Genomic DNA, 19179 nt, shown 5'->3' on the forward strand with positions numbered 1-19179 from the left:
TTTCCAATGTGTATCATCAGTTGCCAACACTTAGAGGCAACATAGCACAACAACAGCCTAGTTTAGGGGTTCCCAACCTTTTTTGGCAGGTGACCCTATTTTGACGAGTAAGTGCAGTGCCAAGTTTGACGTTGTTTGGATAAGAAAAGCAAAGGCTATTGTTAAATATATCGGTAAAAGAAGCACACGTTGGCTTTCTCCGCTCTACTGTAGCCACTGCCCTTCTCACACAGTACAGCGCAGGACCAGAGGCAGAGAGGGTAAGCAGAGTTTTGGCAGCACTGAATCACGGGTCACAATAAAAGATAAACTAACTAAACTATGGTGCATTTCCATACTCATAGAAATTAACATTGTGAGACACTTATCTCTACTATGATCTCATCCCAGAAATATTTTCTTTGACTTGTTAGTTTTTTGAATATTTATGTTTTCTACGACTCTTCGACAGTAAACATGATGAATTGAATTCAGAAATCCTTGCACTATGCAAAACTATTTTCCGCTAGCCTGAAAGCTAATTGCCTTCATGTTCTTCTTAAAGTGAGTCACTCAATTAGACTTACAGTACACACCACAAATGTGATGATATTAAAGACAAGTGTAGCCCAATAATTTAAATACCAATATGATGTATTCAAATTACTAAATATGTTAAGCTATTAGTAATTATGCAAATTATAAAATACTATAAATCATATAAAGTTTATATGAATTCCAAAATATGAAATATAGCTGCAAGCAGCAATGAGGGGGTCAAGCAGACAAGCTGGAGTTGCCATGACAACTTAATGTTGTTACATTAGACATAGAGCTATAATAAGCAGTCACAACAAGTTTCATGTCAAACAACCCAAGATAGGTTGAGATACACGGTCACTTCCTGTTTGGTGGCATTGCCACCTATTTCGATTGGCTATGATGGGCAAACAATTTTGTCAATTGTTCCAAAAAGTAATGCACTGATAAGGCATTGTTTGAAGATGGTCTGTACCAATTTTGGCAAAGATCGGATCAAATGTGTGACCTGTAAAAATGTTTTTGTTTCCAAGATGGCAGCCAGATCATGTGTGTCAAGTTTCGTGTAGATCGGACAAAATTTGACCTGTGAAAATGTTGTTTCACTTTCGCTAAATTCCAATATGGCAGAAAATCCATCAAATGAAATTGAAATGCAGCATTGGGTGCATTGAACTCGGCTTGGTCCAAGGATTCCAATGATACCACATTTTTGAAAATCGAGCCAACGGGTCAAACGTTACGTGCGTGAACGCACATCCAACGTTGGCCTGTTGGTGGTGCTAGAGCACTCGAGGTGCCGACATTAAACTTAGTGAAATTAATCATGGACTGTCCCCAATCAGTGTGCCAAATTTCACAACTTTTTACCAGATGGTTCTATGGGCTGCCATTCGCCTTATTCACCCGGCTGCCATAACGAGGCTGAGGGGTACACTTGCCATTACACCTCAGTCCAGCAGATGGTGGTGGTAATGCACTTCGTTTGCAAACTGCCAAAAAAAGCTCACTGATTAAAGAAGAAGGGTTCACTGGCCTGTTCTTCTTCAGTGAATAGTTTTTTTAGCAGTTTGCAAACGGAGTGCATTACCACCACCATCTGCTGGACTGAGGTGTAATGGCAAGTGTACCCCTCAGACTCGTAATGGCCGCCGGGTGAATAAGGCGAATTGACTTCAATGGCGGAATAATAATAATAGGAAAACGTAGAAACACAATGGGTGCCTCGCAGCTTCACTGCTTGGCCCCCAAATAGAAACCAATGACAACCATCACTTTTTTATGCGTGTGTGTGTGTGTGGAGGGTGAATCAAATTCTATTATCACCACTGATGTGAATGATCACACAATATTCAAAATTGATGGTTTGGGGGCCCCCCCATCACCTTGACGCCATCAGTAATATTGAAAATTGTGTGATCATTCACATCAGTGGCGATCATAGAATTTGATTCACCCTCCACACACACACACACTACAGTGTCTTTCTCTGCCTTGGTCTATCAATTCAATTCAAGTGAGCTTTATTAGCATGACAAATGTTTTTGCATTGCCAAAGCAGAACATTTAAACATACATTTACATAGAGAATGCTTTGAATACATGATTTTATGGCATTCAGTGACGTATTTGGCAGCAAGACCAAAGTCTTTCCCTGCTGTCCAAGTAAGACTGCCAGAGACCACATATCTTTGCTCTCATGGCAATCAGGGTTTTTCTTAGTCTGCCTTTTTCTATGGTGAGACTGTGGTCACTGAGTCTGTATTTGGTCAGGGTCTGTTTGCTTTAGATCTCTAATAGTAAAGAGATATTCCTCCAATTGGTATTCAGATTTTATGGACCGGTAACATTCTAATTTGATTTGTTTTTTGTCTCCTTTTACCGATGATCTGAAAACAGCACTTGTCTGAGAGAAGTTATTAATAAAGGGGAGATTAGTTAGTCTCAGTACAAACTGACTCAGAGTACTCTTTTCAGGGTTCAGAGCTACAGGGGCAGCCGTGGCCTACTGGTTAGCGCTTCGGACTCCCCGACCAGTTGGCCACGGCTGAAGAGCCCTTCAGCAAGGGACCTAACCCCTCACTGCTCCCCGAGCGCCGCTGTTGTTGCAGGCAGCTCACTGCACCGGGATTAGTGTGTGCGCTTCACCTCACTGTGTGCTGAGTGTGTTTCACTAATTCACGGATTGGGATAAATGCAGAAATCAAATTTCCCTTACGGGAACAAAAGAGTATATATACTTCAGTTTTTACTGCATTAAAATGCAGTGTGTCAGTAATGCAGTTGTTTGGAGATACATCCGGAATTTGATAGCTCTTTTTTGCATGTTGATGGCCACTGGGAATCTGCCTAGTTCTGCCCTGCATGCATTGGTTGGCGTTTTCTTTTGGATTTTTAAGATCAATTGGCAGAACTCTGCATGTAAGCATTCTATAGGATGTTTGTCCCATCTAATGTGCTCATTGAGTGGACCCCATATCTCACTTCCGTACAGCGCAATGGGCTGGAATACACAGTGAAATATTTTGCACCAAATTTGAATAGGTATGTTTATGTTCCAAAAATGTATTTTTATTGCATATAGGGCTCTGCAAGCTTTTTCTTTTAGTGCATTCACTGCCATGCTGAAACTCCCTGATACAGTCATAATTAAGCCAAGATAAGAGTACAGCATTGTGTGCTCTAGGGCGTTGCTGCCTAGATTGAAATGGCATTTGTGGTACTGACATCTGGGCTTCTTTTGGACTATCATGGTATTTGTCTTTTTTAGATTTACTGTCAGGGCCCAGTGCTGAAAGTATTCTCTATCAGGTCCAGGTGCTGCTGTAGTCCCTGTGCAGTGGAATATATCAGCACCAGGTCATCTGAATAGGAGACATTTTATTTATTTCTCATGTAGAGCAAGGCCAGGAGCTGTAAACTGGTCCAACTACACCACTAACTCATTGATGTAAATATTGAACAGTGTTGGACTGAGGCTAAAGCCCTGCCTTACTCCTCCCTCTTTTTTGAGGCAAGGACCAAATTCTGTCGCCAATTTTCACAGTGTTTTTGTTTTCAGAATACATTGTCTTTATTAACTACCATCGAAAGCGTGCTCACCTGCTCCATCCTGGTCTGGTATGGTAGTGCCACCAGCCAGGACAAACAACAGCTTGAGAGGGTAGTACGCAGGGCCTCTGAAATCATTGGCTGTAGTCTGCCTACCATAGCCTCACACTACAACACCAGAATTTCCAGGAAAGTCAAAAACATCATCTCTGATCCCTCCCATCCATCACACCATTTATTCACACCCTTACCATCAGGGAAAAGGTGCAGTAGTATCACATGTAAAACATTACACCCTTACCATCAGGGAGAAGGTGCAGTAGTATCACATGTAAAACATCACGCTTTAGTACCAATCCACAAGCTATTCGTCACCTGAACATGCACTAAGCACTTTATGGTTTACTTCATAACCTGGTCTACCTCTCTTTGCACTTTTTTTTGGCACAATTGAACCATTCTGCTGCATTCTCTGTAAACCACGCACTTTCAATGTGTGTCAAGTGTTACACCCTGTTATTTATGTGCCTTTTTGTCTTTTGTCTTGTTATGTTGTGTTGCATTGTTGTGTGAAACATGTGAGCATACCAAAGCACATTCATATCAACTGTAGTATTATTGTTGAAATGCCCATAATAATAAACTTGATCTATGCTTGCAACATGCAACCTCTGCACTGGGCATCATAAAGAGCCATAAAGTCTCAGGGTGCGCACAAACACTGCCCAGCAGGAGGGAGATAAACTAACCTGGGCTTGTTAGGAGAGGGTGTGGGGATGATGTTATTGCATAGGAATAAAACACACACAGGCACAAACAGTCTTATATGTACACAAACACTCATACATGCACACACACACACACACACATATAGATCATTCTAACTGTATATTTTCTTGAAAAAGTAAGAATAATTTTAGTTTCTTCCTGTATTTGCCATGGTAAAACTGCTACTTACTTCCTTCTCATGAACATCAGCAAAGTTGTCGTCATGACAACCAACACAATCACCAGGCCTCCCATCAATCCCAGCAAGAGGTACAGCTCTGTATTCAGCTCTCCTTGGTTTTCCTCTAAATCAGTGTTCTTGACAGGTCAAGACCACAGAAAAGTAATCAGACAACAGATTCTAAATCCTCTCTTACACATTGTAATTATACTGTGATATAAGGTGATGGTTGTCATTTAGTGGAATGTTGTACATTTATAAAGTGCAGTTAATACATTGAAATGAACTATGTTGGAAAATATGTTAGACACTATAATCAGACTAGCCACTCTCCTCCAACCTTATATTGAACTAAATGTGTTTTGGCCAAGTCTGTCTATTTGGAGGGGGGGGGGTTCTTGTCAGGTGTACTTCCAAGCAGGCTGCAAACCAAGATCATCTTGACCAGGCTTGAGCAAGCTTTGACTGACACCTAGGATAGACTACTCGCCTGCTCAGCTCCTTGCTACTGTCAGTCTCAGTGTGGTGAAATGTTTTCTTCCTCAAAACTCACCACTCTTGAGAAACCGTTCTGGGTGAGTATGTCTCTGTACTCTGTATTGGGGTTGCCATTCAGCATGTTTGAAACGGTGTTGGATTTCAGGGCGGTCCCATTAGGGTAGATGAAATAGGTTTCCACAACAGTTAAAGCGGTAGCTCTGCCATAACAGCAAAGAGAGGAAATTACTTTCCCATACACAATATGGATGAACAATTTAGGCTGTTGTGCAAAACATGACATATTCATGTATTTAGAAATGGGTTATTCATGGTTGGTCCTTAGGCACAAAGGAGGAAAGACATCCTGTCATTTTGCTTGAAAACAAATATTACATTCTAATAAGACGCTACATAAATTTTCATCCAGAGCCATATAGTGGTGAATATTTGGTGATGTTTTGTGCAATTAACCCAAATGTACAATACTGTATACGTCTGTGTTCCTCTTAGATGGCAGAATGGTTGTTTAGATGATGGCCCGCCCTATAGTGACATTAGTTCTGCTACCTTGTCAATTTTACTGTGAATGCATTCTTTCCATTCCTTTCACAAACACATTCAATTGCACAGACTATTAAACTGTTGAATACTGGATAGTACCTCTGCTCTGTTCGTGCCGAGACTTTAACAATATGAACTGTTGTTCCAGTGGCCGACTCAAGTGCCCTAGAATTCAACAGAATCAACATCAAAATCAGTACATTGCAGTTTCCACACACCGAAACACAAAACATCACAAGGTACTAAAAAAGAAGACATACAAATTACCAAAATATTCATGGGCAAATGGCTAGGAAAACCCTCAGAGATATGTATAAAAGTGTAGCGAATGGAGAGAGAAGTGACCGCACCTGGTCGCAAACCTGGGTCTCCAGGGTACTTAACGTGCAGCTCGACCGCAACACCAAAGAGCAAGGCTTGTTAGTATTGTTAGACTTTCTGTTTGTAGATTGTCCTCCTAGTGTTTTGTGTATTTTTCCCCCTCTGCAGGAGCTGTTATGTATCACTGCTGTTGGTCTGAGTCTCCTGCTCCTGGGGCCCATTGCACAAAAGCAGAATTAAGACATCCGGGATAAGTTACTGAGCTGCGCTCAATGAATCCAAAACAAGAGGGTACAGGCTTAATTGGTTGCACAACGAGCAAGCCAGGATGAGAAGTCACGGATTCGTCAAGCCAGGTGAAACCTATCCTGGATAAGTGCGCGCTCACGGCTCCCTCAAATAGACCCCGCCACCGATCACAGAGTCACTGATTCACCATGGCAACTAGAGCGGCTTCATTGCTTCTTCTACGGTGTAAAGTAGGTAGCGATAGCCTTTTCACAATAGCAACAAACATAGGAGAATATTGCAACTAGCGTAGCGACCAGCACGTGCAAAATGGTTACGACGCTCCCGTGACGTCACATTGTCGCATGGTCGGGAATGGCGAGTAAGTAAAAGTTAATTAATGATCACAAACGTTTAAATAATGACAGTGGGTCTAGTTATATGTGATAACAATGTGTAGTGGGCAGTGGAATAACTATTGGTTTCTGTTTGTGGTGACTGCTGACTGAGATGAGGGATAAAATTAAATAGATCCTGGAACTTAGCCAGTGGGGTATACTACGAATCTCGATTAGTGGGTTAGCGAGGTATGTTGCGCTCAAAGCCAGGGTATGCTGTGACACGAAAGTGGATCTGTTTTAGTGTCGCTATATCACCATGGTATCTTATGCTGTCAACCAAACCTGGTCGGGAGGAGGTTATGTGCTAAGTTATAGCTCAAATCGTGTAATCTACCGCCCACTGACCAATCAATTGTCTTAAAAACGAAGTTCTCACGCGTGTAGGATTCTGTCATATATCTTACAGGTGGAGCTCCGCCTCTACTAACATTTTGGATCTCGAATGCGCTTTAATAGTGCTGTGCGTGCAAATATCCCACTATGGACGTGCATACCATACAACAACATTGTTGTTGATTGATTTTTTTGATGTTATAGGTTAGATACAAAAAATAACCGCAGTGTAGATTAAGCTATCGCTCATGAATGCGGAAGTAATTGTTTTTGAGGTGGTCTTGTGTGTCTCCACATTTCACGATTGGCCAACGTCATCCCAACACTGAGAACGCGCACAGATCTGAGCTGAAAGCCTAGTTTGACAAATATATCACATAACTGCTATCGTAGTTTCACTTAACGTATACCCCTGAGTCAAGGCTTTGTGAAGCCTCGATATGTCTACATAGCCTAGATATGTCTAACGTGCTTCGTAGTATACCCCACTGGTCTGGAGAAGGCTAGCTCCACAGAATAAATCGCCATGGTGACTTATACCATAACATATCCTGCTGCCCCCTATCCAGCTTTTGTGCAACCGGGGGCCTGTTGCACAAAAGCAGAATTAAGACATCCGGGATAAGTTACTAAGCTGCGCTCAATGAATCCAAAACAAGAGCGTACAGGCTTAACTGGTTGCACAACGAGCAAGCCAGGATGAGAAGACACGGATTCATCAAGCCAGGGGTCCGTTGCACAAAAGCAGAATTAAGACATCCGGGGATAAGTTACTGAGCTGCGCTCAATGATTCCAAAACACGAGCGTACAGGCTTAATTGGTTGCACAAAGACCAAGCCAGGATGAGCAGACACGGATTCATCAAGCCAGGTGAAACCTATCCTGGATAAGTGCGCGTTCACGGCTCCCTCAAATAGACCCCGCCACCGATCACAGATTCACTGATTCACCATGGCAACTAGAGCAGCTTCATTGCTTCTTCTACGGTGTGAAGTAGGTAGCGATAGCCTTTTCACAACAGCAACAAACAGCAACACCTCTGTTTAGGAGAATATTGCAACTAGTTCCGTGACCACCACGTGCGAAATGGTTAGGCACTCCGTGACGTCACATTGTCGCATGACAGGTCGGGAATGGCGAGTATGTAAAAGTTAATTAATGATCACAAACATTTAAACTAGATGTACCGCAGAGCGGTACAAAATATGACCGCCACCCAGTCCAGCACCTTTTTTCCACAAAAATAAATCACGCTGAAAGGCCTATATGATTCTAACTGTCTCACTAAATTGCATTAGCCACACTCAATTCTCACTGGTATCTGCTAGACAACAAGTACCAAAACATGATTAGTTCATAGATTTCACATGTAAAATTCATTTTATACAACCCCACCTCCATCTTGCCTGTTCATAATTCTGAGAAATTCTTGAATTGTGTGCATGTGTGCGTGTACACGTTTATGTTTATGTGTGTGGGTGTGTGTGTGTGTGTGTGTGTGTGCGTGCTTGTGTGTTTGCCTGCGTATGTGTGTTTGTGCATGTGCATGCATGCGTACATATGTCTACTGTGTGAGTATGTGTCATACGTATGATTACTGTGAATGCATGTGTGTGCGTGTGTATCTGTTTATGCACATGGAATGGGTTAACATGACCCCTGGAGGCAAACATACGGAAAAAAATTGGTCATCCTAGGCCCTACGGTTCTCAAGATATTCACAGAAAACTGTGTCTGCCCTACCCTCCTTTCAGGGGGTCCAGTACAGCGGGGGGGCTACAGATCAAAACGAAAAACGACGGTTCCATGCTATCTATGTGGGGTTACATGCCCACCAAGTTTCCTTACGGCCCTACAGTTCTCGAGATAATCACAGAAAACTGTCTCCGGCCACCTACAGGCCAGTTGGTGTATAGTAACATAAATGAATTTATTGTGTGGCCCCCCATGAACGGAATTCCACGAAACTTGGCTTGCATTCAGAGGGTGTCATAATGATCCTACATTTCCAATTGCGTGCAGTTTTGACTATGTTAGGTCACAGATACCTGTGATTACAACACCTCATTTTTACTTTTTTGTGTTTAACTAGGTGGCGCTATACATGAAATGAGTGGTTATGGAATGGGTTGATATGGCCCCTTGAGATCAACATACAAAAAAAAATGGTCCTCCTAAACCTTACGGTTCTCGAGATATTCACAGAAAACTGTTTCTGCCCTACCCTCCTTTCGGGGGGTGCAGTCCAGCAGGGGGGCTACAGATCAAAACGAAAAACGATGGTTCCATGCTATCCATATGGGGTTACATGCCCACCAAGTTTCGTCTACCCCGGTCTTTCAGTGTCCTTCGCAGCGGTCATAATAATGACCGTGGGTCTAGGTATATGTGATGACAATGTGTAGTGGGCAGTGGAATAACTATTGGTTTCCGTTTGTGGTGACTGCTGACTGAGATAAGGGATGAGATTAAATAGATCCTGGAACTTAGCCTGGTCTGGAGCAGGCTAGCTCCACAGAATAAATCGCCATGGTAACTTATACCATAACATATCCTGCTGCCCCCTATCCTGCTTTTGTGCAACTGCATCACGGATAAATTGAGCCAGGATAACCAAGATATCCCGGCTTAATCCCCTATCCTAGTTTTGTGCAATAGGCCCCAGGTAAAATCTATCCTGGATAAGTGCGCATTCACGGCTCCCTCAAATAGACCCCGCCACCGATCACAGATTCACCATGGCAACTAGAGCGGCTTCATTGCTTCTTCTACGATGTGAAGTAGGTGGCGATAGCCTTTTCACAACAGCAACAAACAGCAACACCTCTGTTTAGGAGAATATTGCAACTAGTTACGCGACCACCACGTGCGAAATGGTTAGGCACTCCTGTGACATCACATTGTCGCATGACAGGTCGGGAATGCCGAGTAAGTAAGTTAATTATTGATCAAAAAAGTTTAAATAATGACAGTGGGTCTAGGTATATGTGATAACAATGTGTAGTGGGCAGTGGAATAACTATTGGTTTCCGTTTGTGGTGACTGCTGACTGAGATAAGGGATGAGATTAAATAGATCCTGGAATTTAGCCTGGTCTGGAGCAGGCTAGCTCCACAGAATAAATCGCCATGGTAACTTATACCATAACATATCCTGCTGCCCCTATCCCGCTTTTGTGCAACCGGATCACGAATAAATTGAGCCAGGATAACCAAGATATCCCGGCTTAATCCCTTATCCTAGTTTTGTGCAATAGGCCCCTGGTTCTCACCTGCTTCCATTGGTGTCTCTGATCTCCCTAACAATCAGCCTCGACTGTTTGCAATCTCAGCTGGCTTTAAAATGGTCAGCTTTCTGACCATGCAGCGACTCCCTCTCCACACTCCGCTCCTCGGGAGCCCAGGCTTCCTCCCCCTGAACATTATGCTGGGGAGCCCGGTACATGCCGATCCTTACTCACTCAAAGCTTGTTAATTTTTGAGTTGCAACCTCTAACCTTTCCCAGTGATCGTTCTAGGATTGCCTACATTATATGCCTACTAGTGGGCAGAGCACGTGAATGGGGAATGGCTGTGTGGGATTCTCGGTCTCCAGTCCGCGTGGATTTTTACCGAAGAGATGAAGCATGTCTTCAATTGGTATGTTGTTGGAAGAGAAGTGGCCAGGGAGATTCTGCATCTTCGCCAAGGTAATCGCCCCGTCTCCGATTATTCATTCATTCATTCATTCATTCAACCTTTATTTATTCTCGGAGGGTCATTGAGGGAAGCCCTCATTTTCAATGAAGCGGAGATTACAGAAACAATGGAGTAACAAGATGTAAAAAGAGAGAAAAAAGTATAGGTATAGGTCTAGCACTATAAATAAAATAAAACAAAGTAAAATAAATAAATAACTAGATGTACCGCAGAGCGGTACAAAATATGACCGCCGCCCAGTCCAGCACATTTTTTCCACAAAAAGAAATCACGCTGAAAGGCCTATATGATTCTAACTGTCTCACTAAATTGCATTATCCACACTCAGTTCTCACTGGTATCTGCTAGACAACAAGTACCAAAACATGATTAGTTCATAGATTTCACATGTAAAATTCATTTTATACAACCCCACCTCCATCTTGCCTGTTCATAATTATGAGAAATTCTTGATAGTTTGTGTTATGTTTATGTTATGTGTGTGGGTGTGTGTGTGTGTGTGAGTGTGTGTGTGTGTGTGTGTGTGTGTGTGCGTGCCTGCGTATGTGCCTGTGCATGGAAGCGTACATATGTCTACTGTGTGAGTATGTGTCATGATTACTGTGAATGTGTGTGTGTGTGTGTGTGTATCTGTTTGTGCACATGTGTGCACATGAACTGGGCTAACATGACCCCTGGAGGCAAATATACGGAAAAAATGGTCATCCTAGGCCCTACAGTTCTCAAGATATTCACAGAGAACTGTGTCTGGCCTACCCTCCTTTCGGGGGGTCCAGTCCAGCGGGGGGGCTACAGATCAAAACGAAAAATGACAGTTCCATGCTATCCATGTGGGGGTACATGCCCACCAAGTTTTGTGTACCCCGGTCTTTCAGTGTCCCGGGAATCCTTGTTGGTGTACGTCACTAAATGTACACATAAATTGTTTTATTGTAAGGCCCCCCATGAACGAAAGTACACACAACTTGGCATGCATTCGGAGGGTGTCATAATGATCCTACACTTTCAATTTCGTGCAGTTTTGACCATGTCAGCCAGAGATATTGTGATGAAAACACCTAATTTTTTGCTTTTTAATTTTTAACTAGGTGGCGCTATACATGAAATAAGTGGTAATGGGATGGGTTGACATGGCCCCTTGAGATCAACATACAAAAAAAAGGTGGACCTCCTAGGCCCTACGGTTCTCGAGATATTCACAGAAAACTGTCTCCGGCCACCTACAGGCCAGTTGGTGTATAGTAGGGGTGTAACGGTTCATGTATTCGTATTGAACCGAAACGGTACGGGCGTCACGGTTCGGTGCATAAATTTACACTGAGAATACACGGTATAAAAATACATAAAACTCGTGTGCGCATTAATTAATGCCATGCGCAATTACTGTTAAGTAGCGAGAGTTACGGGAGTTCTTTAGCGACACCTAACGCTAATCTGTAGCCTCGCTTTAGCTCTGAAGCTCTGATTGGCGCCTATGTTTTTTTTGTCAGGTCGTCGGTCGAGTCCGTCAGTCATTAGCAGCACTAAGGTTAGACCCACAAGAGTTAGAGGATCCGCTGGTGTCTTTAATATTATCGCAAGTTTGAGAACTTCAGTTACAGTAACGTTAGTACAGGCGAAAGAGTGGTGGATAAGATGAAACTGTGTGTCGGCGTTGTTCAGCAGTTGTTGGGTATGTGAGTGGAAAAAATGCTACACATATTCGAAGCCATCACCCAGATGATGTAGGCTACCAATAACTGAAACGAGGGGAAAAAACTTCCCCTGCTCTTCAGCAGCCTTTGGATACACATACAAATAGGACCAAAACCTATGGCTTAAATTAAATGATTTCGTAATGACAGAAAGCTATGTAAATCGCGTGGTAATTACCTTTATGTTGGGGTAACTTGTAACTTCTCACATGAGGAGCTGGTAGTGTTAAGTGCATAGACAGTAAAATAAAGCGACAACGCTAACCAGGCTAATAAACAAACCATGCTACGGTGAGTTAACGTCAAAGGGCAAAGTCACGTGACTTCTAGTTGTAGTCTGTTTATGAAATGAAAGGAGCAATTTCGTTTTTTAAAAAAAGGCAAAATAGTGTGATATTTTCACAGTTAGTAGGCTAGATTATTACTTTACACACAATAAAAAAAATATTGAGGCAAATTGTAGACCCTTCCATATACAACTAAACACAGATATTGAAGGTCTTGCTTAAGTAGATTTTTAAAAATCATTTTTCTATGTAATTTGCACTTTCAGAAATAAGAGATGCTGTAGGCCTATTTTCAGTTTTATAGCTGATTGTCTTATTTTGTTTACAAGTTACAGATGGAGTCTACTGTACTGTTTAGCCTACATCTTACACACTTCAGGCTGTTGCAAATAGCTCAGGGAAGAGACTGTATGACACTAGGTGGTACAGCCTGAGACATGTACAAAAAAAAATGCTTTCTGCATTTTTGTTTTGCTTTTCCCTCCATTGTACCGAACTCGTACCGAACCGTGATGTCCGAACCGAGGTATGAACCGAACCGTGACTTCTGTGTACCGTTACACCCCTAGTGTATAGTAACATAAATTTATTTATTGTGTGGCCCCCCATGAACGGAATTCCACAAAACTTGGCGTGCATTCAGAGGGTGTCATAATGATCCTACACTTCCAATTTCGTGCAGTTTTGACTATGTTAGGTCACAGATACCTGCGATTACAACACTTCATTTTTACTTTTTTGTGTTTAACTAGGTGGCGCTATACATGAAATGAGTGGTTATGGAATGGGTTGACATGGCCCCTTGAGATCAACATACAAAAAAAAAATGGTCCTCCTAAACCTTACGGTTCTCGAGATATTCACAGAAAACTGTGTCTGCCCTACCCTCCTTTCGGGGGGTGCAGTCCAGCGGGGGGGCTACAGATCAAAACGAAAAACGATGGTTCCATGCTATCCATATGGGGTTACATGCCCACCAAGTTTCGTCTACCCCGGTCTTTCAGTGTCCCGGGAATCATTGACAGAAATTTGGACATGCGAAAAAGAAAAAAAAAAAAAAAAAAAAAGAAAAATCTGACTAAACCTATATGACCGCCGCTTCGCTGCGCGGCGGTCATAATAAGATAACATACATTACATTAGAGGAGGAAGGGGAAAAATACATAAAATCTTAATAATAAAATAACTAGATGTACCGCAGAGCGGTACAAAATATGACCGCCGCCCAGTCCAGCAAATTTTTTCCACAAAAATAAATCACGCTGAAAGGCCTATATGATTCTAACTGTCTCACTAAATTGCATTAGCCACACTCAATTCTCACTGGTATCTGCTAGACAACAAGTACCAAAACATGATTAGTTCATAGATTTCACATGTAAAATTCATTTTATACAACCCCACCCCCATCTTGCCTGTTCATAATTCAGAGAAATTCTTGAATTGTGTGCATGTGTGCGTGTACACGTTTATGTTTATGTGTGTGGGTGTGTGTGTGTGTGTGCGTGCTTGTGTGTTTGCCTGCATATGTGTGTTTGTGCATGTGCATACAGTATGTCTACTGTGTGTACACACGTAATGGGATGGGTTGACATGCCCCCTTAAGACCAACATACATAAAAAAGGTGGACCTCCTAGGCCCTACGGTTCTCGAGATATTCACAGAAAACTGTCACCGGCCACCTGCAGGCCAGTTGGTGTATAGTAACATAAATTAATTTATTGTGTGGCCCCCCATGAATGGAATTCCACGAAACTTGGCGTGCATTCAGAGGGTGTCATAATGATCCTACACTTCCAATTTCGTGCAGTTTTGACTATGTTAGGTCACAGATACCTGCGATTACAACACCTCATTTTTACTTTTTTGTGTTTAACTAGGTGGCGCTATACATGAAATGAGTGGTTATGGAATGGGTTGACATGGCCCCTTGAGATCAACATACAAAAAAAAATGGTCCTCCTAAACCTTACGGTTCTCGAGATATTCCCAGAAAACTGTGTCTGCCCTACCCTCCTTTCGGGGGGGTGCAGTCCAGCGGGGGGGCTACAGATGAAAACGAAAAACGATGATTCCATGCTATCCATATGGGGTTACATGCCCACCAAGTTTCGTCTACCCCGGTCTTTCAGTGTCCCGGGAATCATTGACGGAAATTTGGACATGCGAAAAAGAAAAAAGAAAAATTCTGACTAAACCTATATGACCGCCGCTTCGCTTCGCTTCGCTTTGTTTATTATTATGACCGCTGCGCAGCGAGTTGCACAGTTTTGAAAACGAACGTTAAGGGTTGTTTTAGGACATGTTTGAGTAGCCTACTACAGTATGCCCATTGCCAGCCACCCTGAGAAGTGAAAAGGCGATTCAAAACGAGTCAGAAAAGTCGAGACAGGACCAATCGTCAAAATTTCGGTGTCCACCACTCTAGTTCATCCAAAACAAACCAGAAAAGGGCCTTAAAGTGCTAAAAACCGGAATTTTCCTTTAAGTAGACTAACCATAGGTTAATAATGCATTTTGGTGCAAAACGGTGTTTTGACCGCAAGTGCATGGTAACATTATGGGATTCCATTCCCCAGATTTCGCTCATAGCCTAGCCATAGAAAGAAAGAGCCGTAAAAATGAACAAAATCTCCGTGGACCGCCCTTAGTGTGCGTCCAGCTGCCGGTGACCTGGAACTATGCCAATTTTTTTTTTCTAAACTTGATCATCAGACTCTGCCCCGCCTATTTGTCAACCCAGGAGCCGCTACTGAAGGTTTGTGATTACAGATATGAATTGATTATAGGAAAGTATAGGAATTAGGGGCACTATAACAAAAGGCCGACTTTCCCAACTCCGAGTGGATACGAGGAACCTTGAGCATCAAACAGTCATTTGATCTGGTCATGCCATTGAATTTCGGACTCTGGTTGCTACCTGCTACTAGAATGACGATGCACTGTATGATGCATTTTTGAATGATGCATTTTTGAATGGATTAACTGGGTCAGTAAAGGACGAATTAGCCTCCTGTGAGTTGCCAAAGGATCTGAATGCTCTGACTGACCTGACGAGCCGCATTGACACAATGCTCCGCTTACGCTGGATAGAGAGGGGTCAGGGCAGATCCGGACGACTCAATTTTGGTCCTAGTCCTATGTCTGGCACGTCTTCAGTGTCTGCTTCACCTTTGCCAGAACCCATGCAAGTGGATCATACACAAGTGTCAAAGGAGGAGAGACAACGCAGGATCTCAGCCAACGCCTGCCTTTACTGTGGCCAAGTGGGCCATTACCTCTCTTCCTGTCCGGTAAAAGCCAATTCTCACCAGTAGCCCGGAGTGTGGATTTTGTGACCGGCCTTCCAGCTTCCAAGGGTAACACTGTTATAGATAGGTTCTCCAAGTCAGAGGCAGACGGTAGCTTGGGTAAGGGCACAAAATGGACTGAGACCACACAGCTTTTTATAACCCATGTTTTGAGTGCATGTTCTCCCAATCTGTGTTGTGTCTGTCCAGGGCCCTCAGTTTACCTCAAGATTCTGGAAGGCTTTTTGTAAACTGCTTGGTATCTCTGTCTGTTTAACATCTAGGTTCCACCCTCAGGCAAATGGGCAAGCAGAGTGTGCAAATCAGTCTCTGAAGACGTCTCTTCGCTGCATGGTATCTCAAAATCCTTCCTCTTGGTGTCAACTGTTCCTCTGGGTTGAATATGCCTGTAATTCTTTGCCTGTTTCTTCCATTGGCATATCTCCTTTTAAATGCTGTTTTGGATACCAACCCCCCTCTTCCCGTACCAAGAGATGGATGTATGTGTTCCCTCAGCCCAGGATTTTGTCAGTCGCTGTCGCAGGACCTGGAAGAGGGCGAGTGCCAAGCTCTTGCATTCTGCTGCTCAATACAAGGTCCAGGCTGATTCCCCCCCCCCCCCAAGATTTTGTACTTTTACAGAGTTTTTTCTGTTTTAGCCTGCCTGTGTTTTTGTTGTCAGTGAATAAAGACTGGCCTGCTGCCGTGAAGGAGGATTGACTTTTGTGTTTTGCCTGCACCCTGTCTGGAGTGTCCAGTTGCCTGTGCCCTGTTTTTCTCCTGCCGGTGTTTTGCCTTCTACGACTGTTTTTCCTGAACTGTTCTTGTTTGTTTTCTGAAGACTGCTTTCTGTTGAAGATTGGCCCAGTGTGTTTATCCCTGTGGATTACTCTCAGGACTGTGGAAGCTCTGTTTTTTGTCTCTGCTAATAAACCTCCTCCTCTGAGTCAATTCTGGGTGTTTGCCTTATCTGATCCTAAGTCCCTTTCTCTTAAAAAACATGACGGGAATGGCAGAGCACATGCTCAACCAGGGGCCTGTACTACGAAGCGGGGTTACTGGCTTATCTGGGTAACTTTGAGAGTAACTTGGATCACGTGTGGCGTAACTTCCCGATTAACCCGTACTACGAAAGGTGGATAGGTTTTAACCGAGGTATGCTGCCATGGCAATTTACGCTGCATCTCAAACCTGCTCCGAGCAGGTTATGTTCTTGGTTAACCCGAGGTTTCCGTTAACCACACACTTTATAAGTAGTCTACCACCCCTCCACTAACAATTCGAGACAATGTCGGCGTACCTGGATGATCCATACGACATTGGAGCGGAAATTGTGAGGGGCTCTCTTCGCAGGGGTTTTAGAGACCGCCATATATAGACTATATACCAGGACGATATTCTATATGAAGATATAGATTGTCAGCCGAGGGAATTCATTATCTTTGTCAGATGATCTAGGCAGAAGGTCTCTAATGTCACCCGTCATAGCAATGCCCTTATGTGGACATTCATGTATTCCATCTAATCGGTGATGCTGAACATCTGTGCAAGAATACTGTATGTCCGAAAATAAATCGGACATAGGCCTAGCCACAGTAGGCTATGCTGAACATCTGAGTAAGAATAGCCTAAAACAAATCGGACATGGCCTACAGTAGGCCTAATAAATTAAAATCACCATTTTAACAAACTTGTTGAATTGAATGTCATATTACTGTACCCTGCACATAAAGGCTACACATTTCCACAGCACCAGAATCCGACCAAATGCCTCCCTCAACCCCTTCCATAATCGGCCTTCCACTATTATTTGCGATGGCCAACTCCTCTGCTACTGTAAAACACTCCTTACAGTAGTGTTCAAAGACACCTTTTTCTTGTTAGCTGTAAAACAGAGGCCAAGTGAAGGCTATAAGCATACTAGGCCTACATGTTTTCATAATTAAGAAATATTAATGCAAGCTAAAACTATATAAACCTACTATTCTGAATAATGTTTTTGTGTTTTATTTTCACCTGCTGCCATGTGCGTTTGGCAATGGTGTTGCATCTGAAATGTTCACAGGATTAGGCATACACTAAATCAGTCAATGGGGGCTACTTAAACATTCAATTATCCTTATTACTGTAATCTATATGCCCACTTCTGAATTGTGTTGCATCTGTAGGTCTTTCTATGAACTCAAAATAGGCAATTTAATTATTTCAACTCATTTCAGATATTCTGCAAGCTATTAATCCTCCGTAACACATATTTGAAGAACCTGTGGAAATAAAACTTTACTTTTGGGCATTTAGACTACCCACTCGGCAAAACGTTGCCAACAGCCTTGTCTTGCTTTGTTTGCTGCCGACGTATATTTGATTTTTGTCGTAGAGTGAGTTTTAATTCCTCGTAACTTGTCACAATAATTGTGCGTTCCTCGTCCGTAAAATAAGATGATCGCGTCATCATTGAAAGTGGTGACTTGCGCTGCAACCCGCCCCTTTTATGTGAACGCGCCACAACTCCAATTAGGTTAACCCAGGTTCAACAAATCAACTTCTTAATCGGCGTTGTAGTACCGATTAACACCACTTATGATAACCAGGTTTTGTCAACCCCGGTTTAACAAAATAACCCTGGGTTACATCTGGGTAGGTTAAGCTCCCTTCGTAGTACAGGCCCCAGCACTTCATCACACTGCTCTCCCCTTCGAGGAAGCATGCCCTTGTGCTTCACATACACTGGCATCCCTCATGCATCCACCAGCTGTACTTCTCCCATCCCAGGGTGACCCATACACCCCATACATGGGTGCTTCACCCATCTCTGGAGTCCTTAAAGGAGAAGTTCGGTGTGAAATTGACCTTAGCTGTACTGAAAGATGTTGCCGAGTACTTACATGTGTCCAATAGGCACCTTCGCTCACCCCCTAGCATTCCGAATTATGACGTTTTTAGCCGAGTAGCTGTGGGGGGCATAGCGTAGCCTATGCAGCTAAATCGCTATTTTTACACAATTAAAAAGGTTCCAAGACCCTCAGAAGTCTACCAATGCAGTGTGGAGTTACTTGGAACTTTTTTAATGGTGTAAAAATAGCGATTTAGTTGCATAGGCTACGCTATGCCCCCACAGCTACTCGGCTAAAAACGGCGTAATTCGGAATGCTAGGGGGTGAGCGAAGGTGCCTATTGGACACATGTAAGTACTCAGCAACATCTTTCAGTACAGCTAAGGTCAATTTCACACCGAACTTCTCCTTTAAGACAGGTGTCAGCCTATCCTGGGAGTCCCTCATACAGCTTACAGATTGGGCATGCCTCTGGTAGCCATCCCACTTCTGACACCAAATTTAGTGAAGGGAGAGAGCAGTGACCCCGCC

General features: G+C 43.1%; 1 protein-coding gene across 1 annotated transcript in view; it reads right to left on the reverse strand.

The window, feature by feature from the left end:
- The window catches only part of LOC143132845 (cadherin-related family member 2-like), a 54062-nt gene that overhangs the window by 7186 nt on the left and 27697 nt on the right, over nt 1-19179 (reverse strand). Inside the window, exons 21-23 of the mRNA XM_076292669.1 lie at nt 5660-5725; nt 5073-5217; nt 4529-4656 (exon numbers count right to left, since the gene is read on the reverse strand). Of these exons, the coding sequence (XP_076148784.1) occupies nt 4529-4656; nt 5073-5217; nt 5660-5725 (339 nt within the window). The remainder of the gene's footprint in view (nt 1-4528; nt 4657-5072; nt 5218-5659; nt 5726-19179) is intronic.

This window comes from Alosa pseudoharengus, unplaced genomic scaffold (assembly GCF_046254945.1).
Source record: "Alosa pseudoharengus isolate Yale_2024_CS ecotype anadromous, Long Island Sound unplaced genomic scaffold, YU_APseudo_1.1 YU_APseudo_1.1_scf_19, whole genome shotgun sequence".
NCBI classification, from domain to species: domain Eukaryota; kingdom Metazoa; phylum Chordata; class Actinopteri; order Clupeiformes; family Clupeidae; genus Alosa; species Alosa pseudoharengus.